At 37.9% G+C, this 13,403-nt stretch overlaps 1 protein-coding gene across 1 annotated transcript in view; it reads right to left on the bottom strand.

Moving 5' to 3' along the window:
- LOC120789183 (MAM domain-containing glycosylphosphatidylinositol anchor protein 2-like) overlaps positions 1–13,403 on the bottom strand; it is a 164,588-nt gene that overhangs the window by 106,545 nt on the left and 44,640 nt on the right. Inside the window, exon 2 of the mRNA XM_040125747.1 lies at positions 2,205–2,344. Within this exon, the coding sequence (XP_039981681.1) occupies positions 2,205–2,344 (140 nt within the window). The remainder of the gene's footprint in view (positions 1–2,204; positions 2,345–13,403) is intronic.

Raw genomic sequence — 13,403 nt, 5'->3', positions numbered from 1 at the left:
TGCTCAATATACATAATTTACTAACCAACACCATCAGTCTGAAGAACCCCCCCCCCCCCCTTCCCTTTTTCACAAGGGGCTCATGAGTTATAAATGTATGGGTCATTAAAACATGGACATCATATATATGTAAACTTTACCTTAGCATGCACAACTGATCAGTTTTTTGTGAATTCCATGCATCATTTTGTCAGGAAAAGTGTCAGGGGCACACTTGCAGGTGAAAAGCTGGCTCTGAGGCGTCCTTATGAAATGGCTCGCTGTACCGCGAGGTCATGATGTTTTAGAGGGTTTAAAGATAGATTACTGTTTGAGCATTGCTGAATATGCACCATTTTATTAGCTACAGCAAGCATTTGAGTTTTGTAGTCTAAATCAACAGACAAAAAGAAAGGAAACAGATGCTCAGGTGAAATTTACAATGGATTAAAGTAGCCAGTTATTTTTTTTTAATCAATTGTCTTGAAAAAAATTTATTGAGAATTTTTCATATGAAATGTTTTATGTTAATTTTAGCATTTGAAAACATAAAATAGATTCAGAAATAAAAATCTGTGTGATTAAACTCCTGTTTTGGGGAAGTTATGCAAGCAAATCTGTATAGTAAATATCTTACAGAATCAAGGTCTCTGTGTGTATGTAGACTATGTGTACGTGCATGATAAAACCAAACATAAGCCCATTAACAAAGACAGGACACACTGAAAGTGCACTACAACCTTTGCAAAGAGTACTGATTATTTTTTTCCCACATATACTCTTGAAAGATGAAGAAACTCAGCTCAATTAAAATGTGGAACTTTGGGGCAAAGAAAGACCCTGAACATGTTCTGAGGATTAATATTTAATTCTAATGAAAAGATGAACTGTTATTGCTGTATTAAGTTGCAAGTCGGTTTCAGATGAGGTCAAATACCCTTGTGTTTTTCAACCATCATCACAAAACCAGCCTTAGGTCCACTGCCACTACAGATAACCTCCTCAGCCTCCAAAACCTCTCCCATGCCACTTCCAGAGGGGGGAAAAGCTTACACATCCCAAAGTCCGGAGAAACACAGCCGAGACCCGATGTGCCAGGGGATCTGCGTGATTCTAATAATGACTCTGTTTCAAAGGCGATCCTGCCTCTCTTGCCACAGCTATGCAGGGCTTTTGATCTCCCATTCTCCTCTCCTCACCCCGCCTCCCCTGACTCTGCTGTTTTTCAGAAATTCTAATTAAGAGGGAAGACAGAGATGATGAGTGCGAAGTTGTCCCTCCTGACGACAAAAGGAGATGAACGGTGTTTCTGAACTTCTCGCTAATTTAAGAGGCTTCACCTTTTCAATAGAAATGTAAAAATCAATATGTTCTTTTGCTTTGGCATCCAGAGGGAAAGTATACAAACTAATGGCCCTGTCTATCGAACAAAAGGGGAATTATATCAGTTAATGTAAATGAGCTTAGTCCTGTCCGGAGATAGTGCTGAATTCCATGTAATTTGTGTTATCAAGCAAATTGGAAACAACATTCTATAAATGTTGGAAAGGTTAACGTGTTCAAATCCTGCCCAGATTAATACAAAATGCGGTAGTCAGGTTGTCAGCGCTGACATTTACACTTGCGTGGATCACATAAGATGTTATTTTGTCTATGCAAATAGATAGGATCTTGTTTCTGCTGTCTTTTATTAACATGCTTTTTATACACAAAAGATTTGAATGAGAAAAGGAATGCGAAAGCGGCACAGCAAGAACAAATTAAAAGCCTGTTTTCTTCAGAAAAAGGTGGAAGGTCGTTTAATTAGTTCAGATCACAACAGTAAATAAAAGAGTTTGAGAAAAACTTTTTTTCAGATGCCGAGGACCCATGTGAATTCACATGACCCAGAGTCTTTTTACTGTGGCCTGTTTCTCACTCATTACATTTTGTTTTGGCAGATGTTTTTAGCTGCTGCGTTTCTGCATTCTCATTAGACTTGGAAGCTTTCATTATCAACATGCAGGTGCACAATGCAACATAAACCTTCAATAATTAAAGGATTAAATTTTCAAGCTGCTGCCACTCAATAACGCTAATAAAGAATTTTTAAAAAAGCTATGCTAAAGAGAGACAGTACGAGAAATGGGCTACAAAATTAGCATGTTGTCCCATGATTCCCTTATGTAGCTATTTTTGTCCATGTTGTCAGTTAAGGGCAGACGGATGGGTACTGAGTTCCTCACCTGTGGCCGAGGATGCCCCGTCACCAGACAGGTGAGCTCCAGGGTCTCTCCCTCTCTGATGGTGTAGACTCTCTCCGTGTGCCTCTCCTCCTCAACATTACAGGCATGTCCTGAATGTATAATGCGGACAGTTGGAGGTGCTGCAAAGGAAAAAGGACAAAGTGCGTTAGTATTCTGGTCATCTGTGAAGGAGTAAGTAGTTTAGCACAACAGATGGTGTATTGATTAAGAGGTTGTCCAACTTCAAACATGCATTCTCAAAGGCTGCGTGGCCACATTTGTAGTGCACACAACAGAGCAAACAACTAACCAGACTTATTTTTAGAAGAAAGAATAAAAAACTAATTCACACATATTTTACTTTTGTAGCATTCACTTTGGTTTAGCTTTTTAAACATTGAGGGAAGTTACTTTGGGAAAGTGATTCACTGCCTCACAACGTTTTTTTTAGTTTTTATTGCAAGTAACTTGTGAGAGCAGCACTTCCATAGACATGTGGTGCTGATATGGCTTGTGCTGTGTGTGTGCTGTCAGGCACGTTTAAAAAAGCGATGTTTAAAAGTTGTAATTCTCTTTTCTCATTTCTCTTTTCTTGGCAAATCTTATCTATGTCAAGTATGATTTCTTTCAGTTAGCAGAAAATGTCAATTTTTTTTTTTTTACTTAACTTGTCTCTGCATGAATTTAGGCATAGTAGCATAAAAGGAACTGAAAAAAAAACACTAACTAATAGTTTGTACTGCTCAGTAATTTCATTATAAACTATTACTATGCAATGTAAGCATACCCTAGAATTTCATTGGCTCTTAAAGGCATAATGCACAGTTTAAACAATGAGGTCATTCCACCCCCAAAAATCAAAACACAATAACAAAAACTATCACACTCAGATTAAATGGCATTAATTGGCATTTTAATACAGTGACAACACATTTAAGCTAATATTTTCACTGAACTGTAATGTTTGTAAACACACTAGTAAAATGGGCCCATATTTTCAATTATAATCACACATTAATATTTTTTTGTGTGATTAATGTGATCAAAAATGACAGATTGGGCCTTTAATTTATTTTTTCGTTAGTTAGTTTTAGGTTGACTGATGCTACCTCAGGAGTATTCTTATCGCAAGAGGTGTCAAGAGGCCACACGTTTTTGTCTTGATCTATTTCTGTCATTTTGAGTCAATATTTGACCTGGTCAAATGACCTCCTGATGCAGACTGATCTAATCTTCACAGAACTAGAATTACTGCCTCGCTGTTGTATGCCTCAGCCAGCCAGTGAAGTTGCAGTTCACATCCATGTCTCTCTGGACTCATATAATATATGTAGCGAAGACTTTGAAGGAATTTAATTTGCACCCAATTTGCATCTTAGCCAAATAAGCCAGTGTAGGCAGCAATAACTCAAATACAGTGTCAAGTAGATGACCCACTGTAAACAACTGAAGATGAAACGTCAGAATGAATTTACAACTTTGTGTAATTACATGGCAAAATACTTTAATTATAAAATCTTAAACAAATAAGTTCAGTTAGAAGAAAAATAAATTAATCAGCAATATTTTGAAAAAAAATGACTCAAAAAAAATTATTATTTTGTAAGTAAATGTCTTAAGGTGTTGTCGATATTAGGATTGGGCTGATCACCGATGGCTGACAGTCATCAAGATATTGAGCCTAACATCGTGACCCCCCCCCCCCAACTTTTATAGCAGAAAACATCAAACACCAATGAATCAGTGGACATTATTCAGGCCAGGTGCTATCTGAAAGGGAATGTCGGCGTAACTTTGGCTCAAAGCCATCTTTAAAGATGGACAATTTTGACAAAACTGAAAAGTCCACGATGTTATCTCTATCAGGACATGAAAAGAAAAGGAAAGCTGAAACTTATTAACGTAGCAAAAAAAACATGTTATAGCAGTCAGGGAAAATTCCCTCTGTTACTTGTAAACACACAACTCAGAAAAAGTTAATCAGTTGTCTAATATGTCTGCCGAGAAGTTAACCAATATAAACCGAGTGCTTCATTTCACAACGGAGAAAGTAAAACTGGATGCCACTTTGTTGTCTTATATGGATATCATGCTAGTTAAAGAAAACCTAAAGTGGATAATTCAGCAAACCACAAAACAAAGGATCTGACAGTCAAGTCCTTCATGCTGAATGAGACTAGAAGAATACCTGTCTGCAAAGGGTCATTTATGAGCATTTTTTGTAAGTATTGAATATTGCTAAATGTCCATGGTTATGTTGTGGATAATTCTTCTAAATTGTTTTGGGCTTTCACACTGTTAAGCCACCCCAAAACCTAACCCCCACCACGCTGTCATCTTCCATTGCAATGTTTCACTGTAGACATCGTCATATGCCACTTCGGTCGACATTGCTTAGCCATAGTCAAAATAATTTCAGAAAATTTCAATATTAATCTAAAATATTCTCAGCTGCCGTTAGGCCATATGGAGAGTGGATATCTCATTTTGGAACAGAACTCCTAATTTAGCACATTCATTTTTAGCATAATTTCATAATGTAACACAATTAGGGATATAAAGATGCTAGACACTGCAATATGGGCTAATTATATTCACTATTTTGCAGCACAGGCACACTGCAGTGCAACTTCAGGGCTTTAAACTACCCAAAGCTGCCTGTCAACAGCTGTAATCACTGCACTGGTGTTTTTTCTCCACCACTTAGTTGACCCTGGTGATAGAATAAGGGCATATAAGTCTATCTACACACCAAAATAAAGTGAGACACAAGTGGTGGGGGTTAAACTGAGGGGAGGAGGAATGAGTCTTCTTAAGTAAACCGCCCAAAACGCTCAGTTCCACTGAGCTGTGAAAATGCAGTTGCATGTAACTGGCCCCTGACAATACTAGCATCTGTTAAGCATTTCTTCCTTTCCAACTTACATGATTAGTGAGGAGGTTTGGGATGAGATGGTTTTAGAGAGCGGATACGGGATATGATTAGGAGAAGGAGTACAAATTGGTGAGAAAAAAAAATCATCAGGCAGAAATCACAAGGACTGTAGTGTGCCTTTCATGTTGGAGGAGCAGCTTCCTTTGTGGGCCTCTCTCGGCAGACTCAGCCCCGGCAGCAGGTTCAGTTCTACCTCTATCCAGGCTGCGATGCTAATGAGCATGCTGACAGTCCTCCCTAACGCTGCATCGGGAGTCTCAGCCAGAGTGTATCCTTAGCCACACGCTAACTACTTAGTCCCTCCCTGTTACCAACCATGCTGTTTGTCTCATTCAGATTGTTAGCTTAATCCCCTGTCCTGCCTTGTCCTGCCTGTCTAAGCACTATGCAGATTGATAAACACTGATACAGATGCTAACTGGTTACTCATAAAGCCTTGTTGGACTGTTCTTGCTCTTACCCTTTATTGTCTCCCTCTCCCCATTTGGACATGAATACACTGGTGGTGAATTCCATAGGGGGGGATAAGGGCTTGAGAAATAGGTTCAGTGTAAGGGAGCTTCACACAAGGCTGCCACTTAAAACAAAAAAGGCTTAGAAACAAGACTTCAGGGCACTAGCCGAACAAAGTACTAATGACATTTACTCCAATGAGCCAGCATCTCTGCAGCATACTATCAGTCCTGGAGGAAAGTAGGAAAATACCCGTAATTAATGATCTTCGACTGTTATAGCTGCTACTGCAACTGCTACACACACACATAAAAATACACTTGCTCTTTACAAGGACGTCACAAAGCTTACAGCGACAAAAGCAAATAACCCTCTTTTAAGACTGCATAATGAGCACAGTCATGTTCTCACAGTTGCACATATCCTTGTATAGCTAAGATCTGCTCTTCCAAATCACTTGGCCCAAAGCTTGAACCTAAAACCCCTGTCATTACAACATAATTTCCTGTTTGTTTAGTTTTCATGGAGCCGCTTGATACTCTACTGACGATAACTACTTTTACTATATCTAGAAATAATAATATATATATATATATATATATATATATATATATATATATATATATATATATAGATATTAGAATGGATAATGAGGCATTAATGCTGTGGGAATAGGGGTTGCATAAAGTGAGATGTCACGTGTTGACAGGTGTGAGATAAAAGGTGTCCTGGCCGAGGGGATACAGGTGGTAGACAAAACTTTGAATAAATCACAACAGGTCGGACACAGCTGGTTATACCCTTTAACATCTTAAATACATCCCATATGACTAGGATTCTCTTACACTCTGGAAATGTTATGAAAAATGTCAAGTTTTCATTCCGTGACCAAAGCATATACCTATTTTTAGGTAGTATATATGTAATATATATATATATATATATATATATATATATATATATATATATACACATTTATTTTGTTTTTTTTTAATGATTTGCTTTAAATCCATGTAATGTCCAATGGTAAAGGAATTAAAGATATATAAAACTGCAACAATTGTTTTGCAAAGGCTCAACAGTTTACAATAATTCTATAATAAATCTACTTTTAATTATGCAAAAAAAAATGAAAAAACAATCAGCATTTACGGATTTGGTACATTTTTGCCTTGCAGATTTCCTAAATCAATAGAAGTTTTACTTCTGTACAATGCTCTATACTATATTTCAAACCAGTATTCGTTATATAAGTAAAGTACAGATACTACAATGTTCAAAATGCTCTGCTACAACTAAAAGTCCTGCATTTGTAATGATGCTTAAAGGAATCCTGTGGAGTTTTCTTGCAAACAACAAAAATTATGTTTACATCAAGTGTTTCTCAACAAAAATCCAATGTGTCTATCCTTGAGGTATTTCCCTCCTATATGTAATTATGTATATAAGTTTTGCTATCGCTACATAACCAGCATTAGCATTAACAGGTGTTTACTTATGAAGAACTTCAGCCATCATCGCATCTACAAGAGAAGAGGTCATGTTGGACTGAGGGCAGACTGAATGTTACAGTGACTCACTATTGCAAAGTGGTATTACTAGTTGGTTAGCATGCTCGCTTCAGTAAAAGAAAAGAAGCGATAGAACTAGAAGCAAGACAAGGGTTAAAATTGCCATTGCTTTCCATCGTTGGAGATAGCTCTTGGCGAGTAAAGGAATGAAGTTTGATGCTGAAATGGCAATGTTTCTTCTAGACTGTTAAGTAAACGGCTGTTGCTAACATTGGCTATGCAGCGATAGCAAAAACTTACATCTAGCACCTTTCAACAAAATTAGTTTTGAAATATTTAATATATCCTTGTTTGCTTGCTAGCAGTCTTCTTCTTCACTGTGTTTGTTGGTGCACTGCTACGTTTCTTAGTGCACTGTCACCACTACATGTCAATCAGCGGATTTGCCCAAAAATGACAGCAGGATGTGAACTGTGCCATCTGTGCGCTTGAGTGCCTGCATCCTCATAAGTGTACAAACGAAAACGGGCATGCACTTGTCAGACCATTGCTCCCTATCCCCACTAGCGGTCAAAAAACTCCACATGGTACCTTTAAAGAAAAGTACAGAAGCATTATCAGCTAAATGTATTTCAAGTATCCACAGTAAAAGTACTTCTTATACAGAATGGTCCCATTCAGAGCATCAACACAGTAAATAATATTACTGGAATATTACTACTAATTCAAAATCAAGGTAATATCAACTATTTTATGTACTGTTAAGTAGTCTAATCTATAACCATGCATCCTATTATATAATATGTTCATGTGTATATTGTATGTACAAAAAATTATCTGTAAAGTAATTATAACAGTAAGACAAATAAAATAAGATAAAGTACAGTTCTTTAGTAAAGTACTTTAGTAAATGTAATTTTAGTTACTTTCCATCACTGCCTGACCTTTAATTAACAATGTGGGAGGAAACACAGTAAACCAACCCCCAGCAGTCCCTGCATACTTCTGTTTGTATTAACAGAGGCATCCTACAACATTCTTTAAAATTCTATTAAAAAGTTACATGTGCATGTTTAGGGTCAAGTAATCAATAATCAATTTTGCTAAGGCAACCTCTTCTACTCCTGTCATTACGAGGTTACATCCCTCCAGAGCAAAATTACAAGATGTTAAATGAGTGAGTGGTCATGTAGGTTGAGCAGCAGAGCAGAGGTCATTTGGGAGCAATGAGCTGAAAAAAACTATTCTGCTGGTGGCACATTAGGATGTTAATTAGATGCTTTTTCTGATCTTGTTTTTTTTCTCTTGTTTTTCTGGCAGTTGGGGAATTGGCATTGGCATTAGAAGCACATCTGCCACTCACACTGATGTTAAAAGTGCAAAGCAGTGGAGGGAAAAATCAATGCTAAATATTGCGTGGATCTTTACAGTCAAACTAATGCAGAATTAGTCTGAAATCACTTGTTTATTTGCTCTACAAGCACTTGTGATTAAACGGCGTTGTTGCAAATGTCAAGCAAATGTTGTCATGAACCTGTGGGTTAAGATATTAAATTTGCATAAATGTGCATCATCGGCTGTAGTGTCACTCCCCCACACTTCCCCACCCATCCAACCATCTGCAGGCACATACACTCAAACTCATGCTCACACACTTAGCTTCCTGAGAGCTAAAAGTTAAAAAACAGAAGCGGAGAAGCTGCAGGCTGGAAGCAGGAGTCTCAGATGTGCCTCTCTTTTTTCATTTCATTATCTCATTTCCATAACAGTGACATAATTTTCCCCTCTGCAGAAGCACACAACAGGCAGAGAAAAGGTAGAAGAGGGCCGGAGGACAAGAGAATGCTTTCTTACATACAATTGTGCATGTTACACTGTTAATTTAGTGCTCTCTCTTCATCTTGTCTCTACCTGTGCATGTGTGTGTGCTAAGTTGTGCTCTCTCTTCATCCTGTCTGTACCTGTGCATGTGTGTGTGCTAAGTTGTGTTTGAGTGTGCATTATGTCCTTGTGTTGAATGAGCAGCTCCCTGTGGAGTGCCTAGCCTTCCTTGGCCTCAGTTTGGGGATATGGAGACAGCTTTATCCACTACCGCCAATGGAGATTAAATTGGATTTGGCTAAAAGCAGCCTTGTCACGACAGTTCTGGAGTGCTTGAGTGGCAGAGGGGGTTCTTGGCAATGGTGAAGACTCTAAATTTGACAAACAAATGAATGTGAAAAAAACTGCAACAGCTGGGGCTCATCGTCGCTGTGGGCTTAATGTCCTCAGACCAACCCCTGAGGACCACTAACCATATCCTGCTAGTTTTCTGGCTCTGTAATCACCTTCTCAGAATGGGCCAGCCAGATAGAAAGAAACAGGAGAGAGTGAGAAACAGAAGCAGAAAAACATATGCAATATGAATAAGGTAACAATATAAAAATAAATTGTTTTTGTTATCACACCATGCCTATTATCATTCCTGTGCCAGGACCACTGGAAATAAACTTCTAGTTGGATTAAAAAGGGACTGAGGGGGAGCAAACCAATTTCAACGGTATGATAAAACTGCACAATGCCAACTTAAAAAAGCTTAGTGATAACACAGAAATAAGTTCAGCATTATTAAGCTGTCCAAACAAGTCAGTCCACAACATATTTGATGTTTGCCATATGCACCTAAAATGATGGGTTTTGAAAAAAAGATTGCTCAAACTTGTCAAGTACTGTACATCCAACACCTATTTTTTATTAAGGCTATTTTTACATAAAATACCTGGATTTCGTGAGGGATAATGAACACACATTTAACCTGTGTTTGATCCATTCAGACCAGACTTCTGCCCTGAGTCATCGATGCGCACACAAGACACAGCACTTCCATACACACTGCTAAACCAAAGAATTATACCAGACCTGGTAGAGATGTGTCTGCTAAAAACAGCTACAGTATTATTTTTTTACTGCTTGAGAGTCACCATGGTAAGCAGTGAATATACTGTAATATGATGTAAATCAGTAAAATTTCTTTTCTGCATTTTGCCTTTTAATGAAATAGTAAAGTAAGACCATGTAAATGTAAAAGTAGCACAAGTACAGAAAAGTCATAAAGTTAGACAAACCTACTAATGTTACAAAGTTTGGTAACATTAGCCACCATAAGCTGCTGGTCATACCAGACTAAGTATGGCTGCAGCAGGAAAATCAATGAGTGTTTTCATTTGAGCAAAAGTATGCTTAAGAATCTAACTTTTTATTTGTAAAAATATTTCAATATAACGTAACAGCATAACTTTTACTATTATTAAATTCCATTAAAGCAGCAGTAATTGGTTTGGTTTTTTTTTTTTTGGCCACTTGGGGGCAGCAGACAATGGCCTATTGACACCTCCTTTTAGCTCTGTTTTGGTCTTCACTAACTCCTACAGAATATACCTGGCTATTTAGCTGCTAAATGCTCCATTTTATTCACCAGCTAGTTGCTTAGTTTGTTTGCCCAATGTTAGTTGTGGGGCAGGTAGTATACAGTGGTCTCTTCCCTGTAAATTAAAAACAAAAAGATGAGCTGAAAGACACTAAAACTCTCTGCAAGGCTGAGAGTAACTGCAAAGACTGGTGATAATTCTCTGCGGGCTCTTCAAAATCACTGACTCCTTTCACATCACACATAGTAATTTGATTCATTGTTAATATAAAAATATTGATTACTGCTGCTTAAAGATAGAAAGGAGCATGATTTTTGACTAACAGAGCTAGGAGACCTCACCATTATCTACTATACATTTATAGTGGCCATATAGTATTTATAGACCTAGATGGATATTATCTTCCCCAAATCTGTAAAGAGGATTTTGAATCATATTGCACATACATATTATTTTTGAATGTGAATGACATTATGGTTAAAACAGTAGTTGCTATGTCCTCAGATGATGCAGAACATTGCCATTGGTTATACCAGTACGAATTAAATGGTTTTTAACTTTAAAAATGGGTAAACATGATTTGTTGCCAGAGGCATCACGCATTGAATTCTGTTATTTTCTGTGCTTTTCCCCATGCCTTACATTTTAGAAAAGTGTAAGCTTACACTACACCCAGCCCTTCCTACTGTATAATTGAGAAGCAACTCATCCATGAGGTCATCCATGTGTGTAAAGCCTTGAAATGCTTTGCCAGCAGCACATGCATATTATTACATCAGGGGTTGTCAGAGCGTATTGATTACACACTGTAATGCACTCGCATGCACTCCTCGGCCTACACTGTTATTGTAAATGAGACTCTGTATAGATTCGGCTTCGCACTATCAGCACAGATCATCTATCACACAGCGTGTACTGTTGAGCTGAAAAACACAGACGTTCTTACGATCCAGAGACTGAAACATCACAGAAAACACAACAAGCTCAGGAGAATGAGAGGCTCATTATTAAAATCAAAAGAGAAATGTCAGGTGGTCTTTTTGTGGCACAAGGGGACAAACTGAAGCTTACTGTTATAAATTGGGTACTTGAGTTGAGATAGCTTATTAACACAGCAGAGGGGTCTGTTTTTCCAATCATTCAATGGACACGGAACACCATAAGACCACAAAACAACTACGCACAGCTGTGGCTCTTAGAGGTGCTATTTATAGTTGGGCAGTACAGACATACACACAAGATAAACACATGCACAATCATACAAACACATACCCATGCACGCCCAGGCTGACACACACACACACACACACACACACACACACACACACACACACACACACACACACACACACACACACACACACACACACACACACACACACACACACACACACACACACACACACACACACACACACTTTGTTACTCTAGAATTAGGCCAGTCTGAAACTGCCAAAGCCCTGCTGAGATAGAAAGAAAGAAAAGAGAGATGACTATGAAGGGTGAAGGTGGGGAGACATAAAGGACAGATTCCTCTTTGCTCCCACATTACGGCGCTGCAGGGGTTATGGAGCTTTGCTGCATACAGCTGCATCCATTATGTTCATGCAAGCCTGATGTCATGCAAGCCATCTTGAGGAAGCGTCACAAACGCGCCTGGTATCATCTCTTGTATTAACTAAAGCCGAATAGTAGATACTTGGTTTTTACACCAATTCAGATGTTTGAAGTTATCGCTGTGTGGTGCTGTGAAATGTCTGGCTTGAAGCACTGCTTTAATGGTACTGTCTCTGTCAGAAACATACAGCCGTTGTTACTTCAGCAATGTGGGGAGAGCTGCTGCAAAACCACAGCTACGCCTGCTGCCTACACACAATGTAAGCATCAAACCAACCAAACCAAACAGGTTTTATTTTGCCCTGCAATGTTCAGCACATGAATACATCTAACTCAATGCATTCAATCCACCATTTTGGATTCACTGTCCCACTATACCATCACTTTGGGCATATAAACTTAGTAGATTTAATTTCCAACATTTTTGACATGAGTTTTCTGTGCCAGTGTAAGTTTCCCAAGTAGCGCTGTAAAATTTAGTCAGTTAATTGATTCGTTGATCGACAAAAAGTTAAATCAGGAAAAACTCTGATACTAAATTAATTGATTATTGCAAATTTGTAAGCAGATATAATAAACATTTGCTTAATCTAGCTTCACACATGTGAATATTTGGTGTTTTTCTTTGTCTGCGCAATAATAATTAAATATCTTTGGGTTTTAACTGTTCGTGGGACAAAACAAGCAATTTGAAGACCATCTTGGGCTCTGGGTAATTATGGTGGGTATTTTTCACAACTCTTTTATTTTAAAATAATAATTTTTTTTTAAATAATAATAATTAATAGATTATCACATAATGAAAATAATATATTTTTTTAGAGGATTAGTATAAAACATGTATGGCACATCTGAGTATGTTGATAGTAAATCTGTAGCCTCTTGTCCCTCAACTGCCATTTAATTCATGTACAGTCCTCGTCAGCTTGAAAATTTACTGGCGGGGACAAGGCTTTGCAGCAATGCAAGAAACAGTGTTTTGCAACACTCTTTCTCTAAGACTATAAAAATGGAAAAAAAGAAAATGTTTCACTTTTTTTCAGGAGATGGACTTACAGAACTTTCTCACAGTAGATATTTTAACTTATCATAGCAGGAAAAGCACAGGTGTCCCAGTAAGTCATGCTGGTGAGCCAGCATGCACAATACCAGGGCTCTGGAAGTAGCTTCGCTAAGTTCATTATTGTTACTAAGTACACTGTGTTTTTGTTGTTAATTACCCGTTTTTTTTGCTGCTATGACATGGAAAAATGTATTCTGTGAAAAAGGTCTATAG

The sequence above is a fragment of the Xiphias gladius genome, chromosome 4, assembly GCF_016859285.1.
Source record: "Xiphias gladius isolate SHS-SW01 ecotype Sanya breed wild chromosome 4, ASM1685928v1, whole genome shotgun sequence".
Lineage (NCBI taxonomy): Eukaryota > Metazoa > Chordata > Actinopteri > Istiophoriformes > Xiphiidae > Xiphias > Xiphias gladius.
The sequence above is the reverse complement of the archived record's forward strand: the minus strand, read 5'-3'. Positions and strand labels throughout refer to the sequence as shown.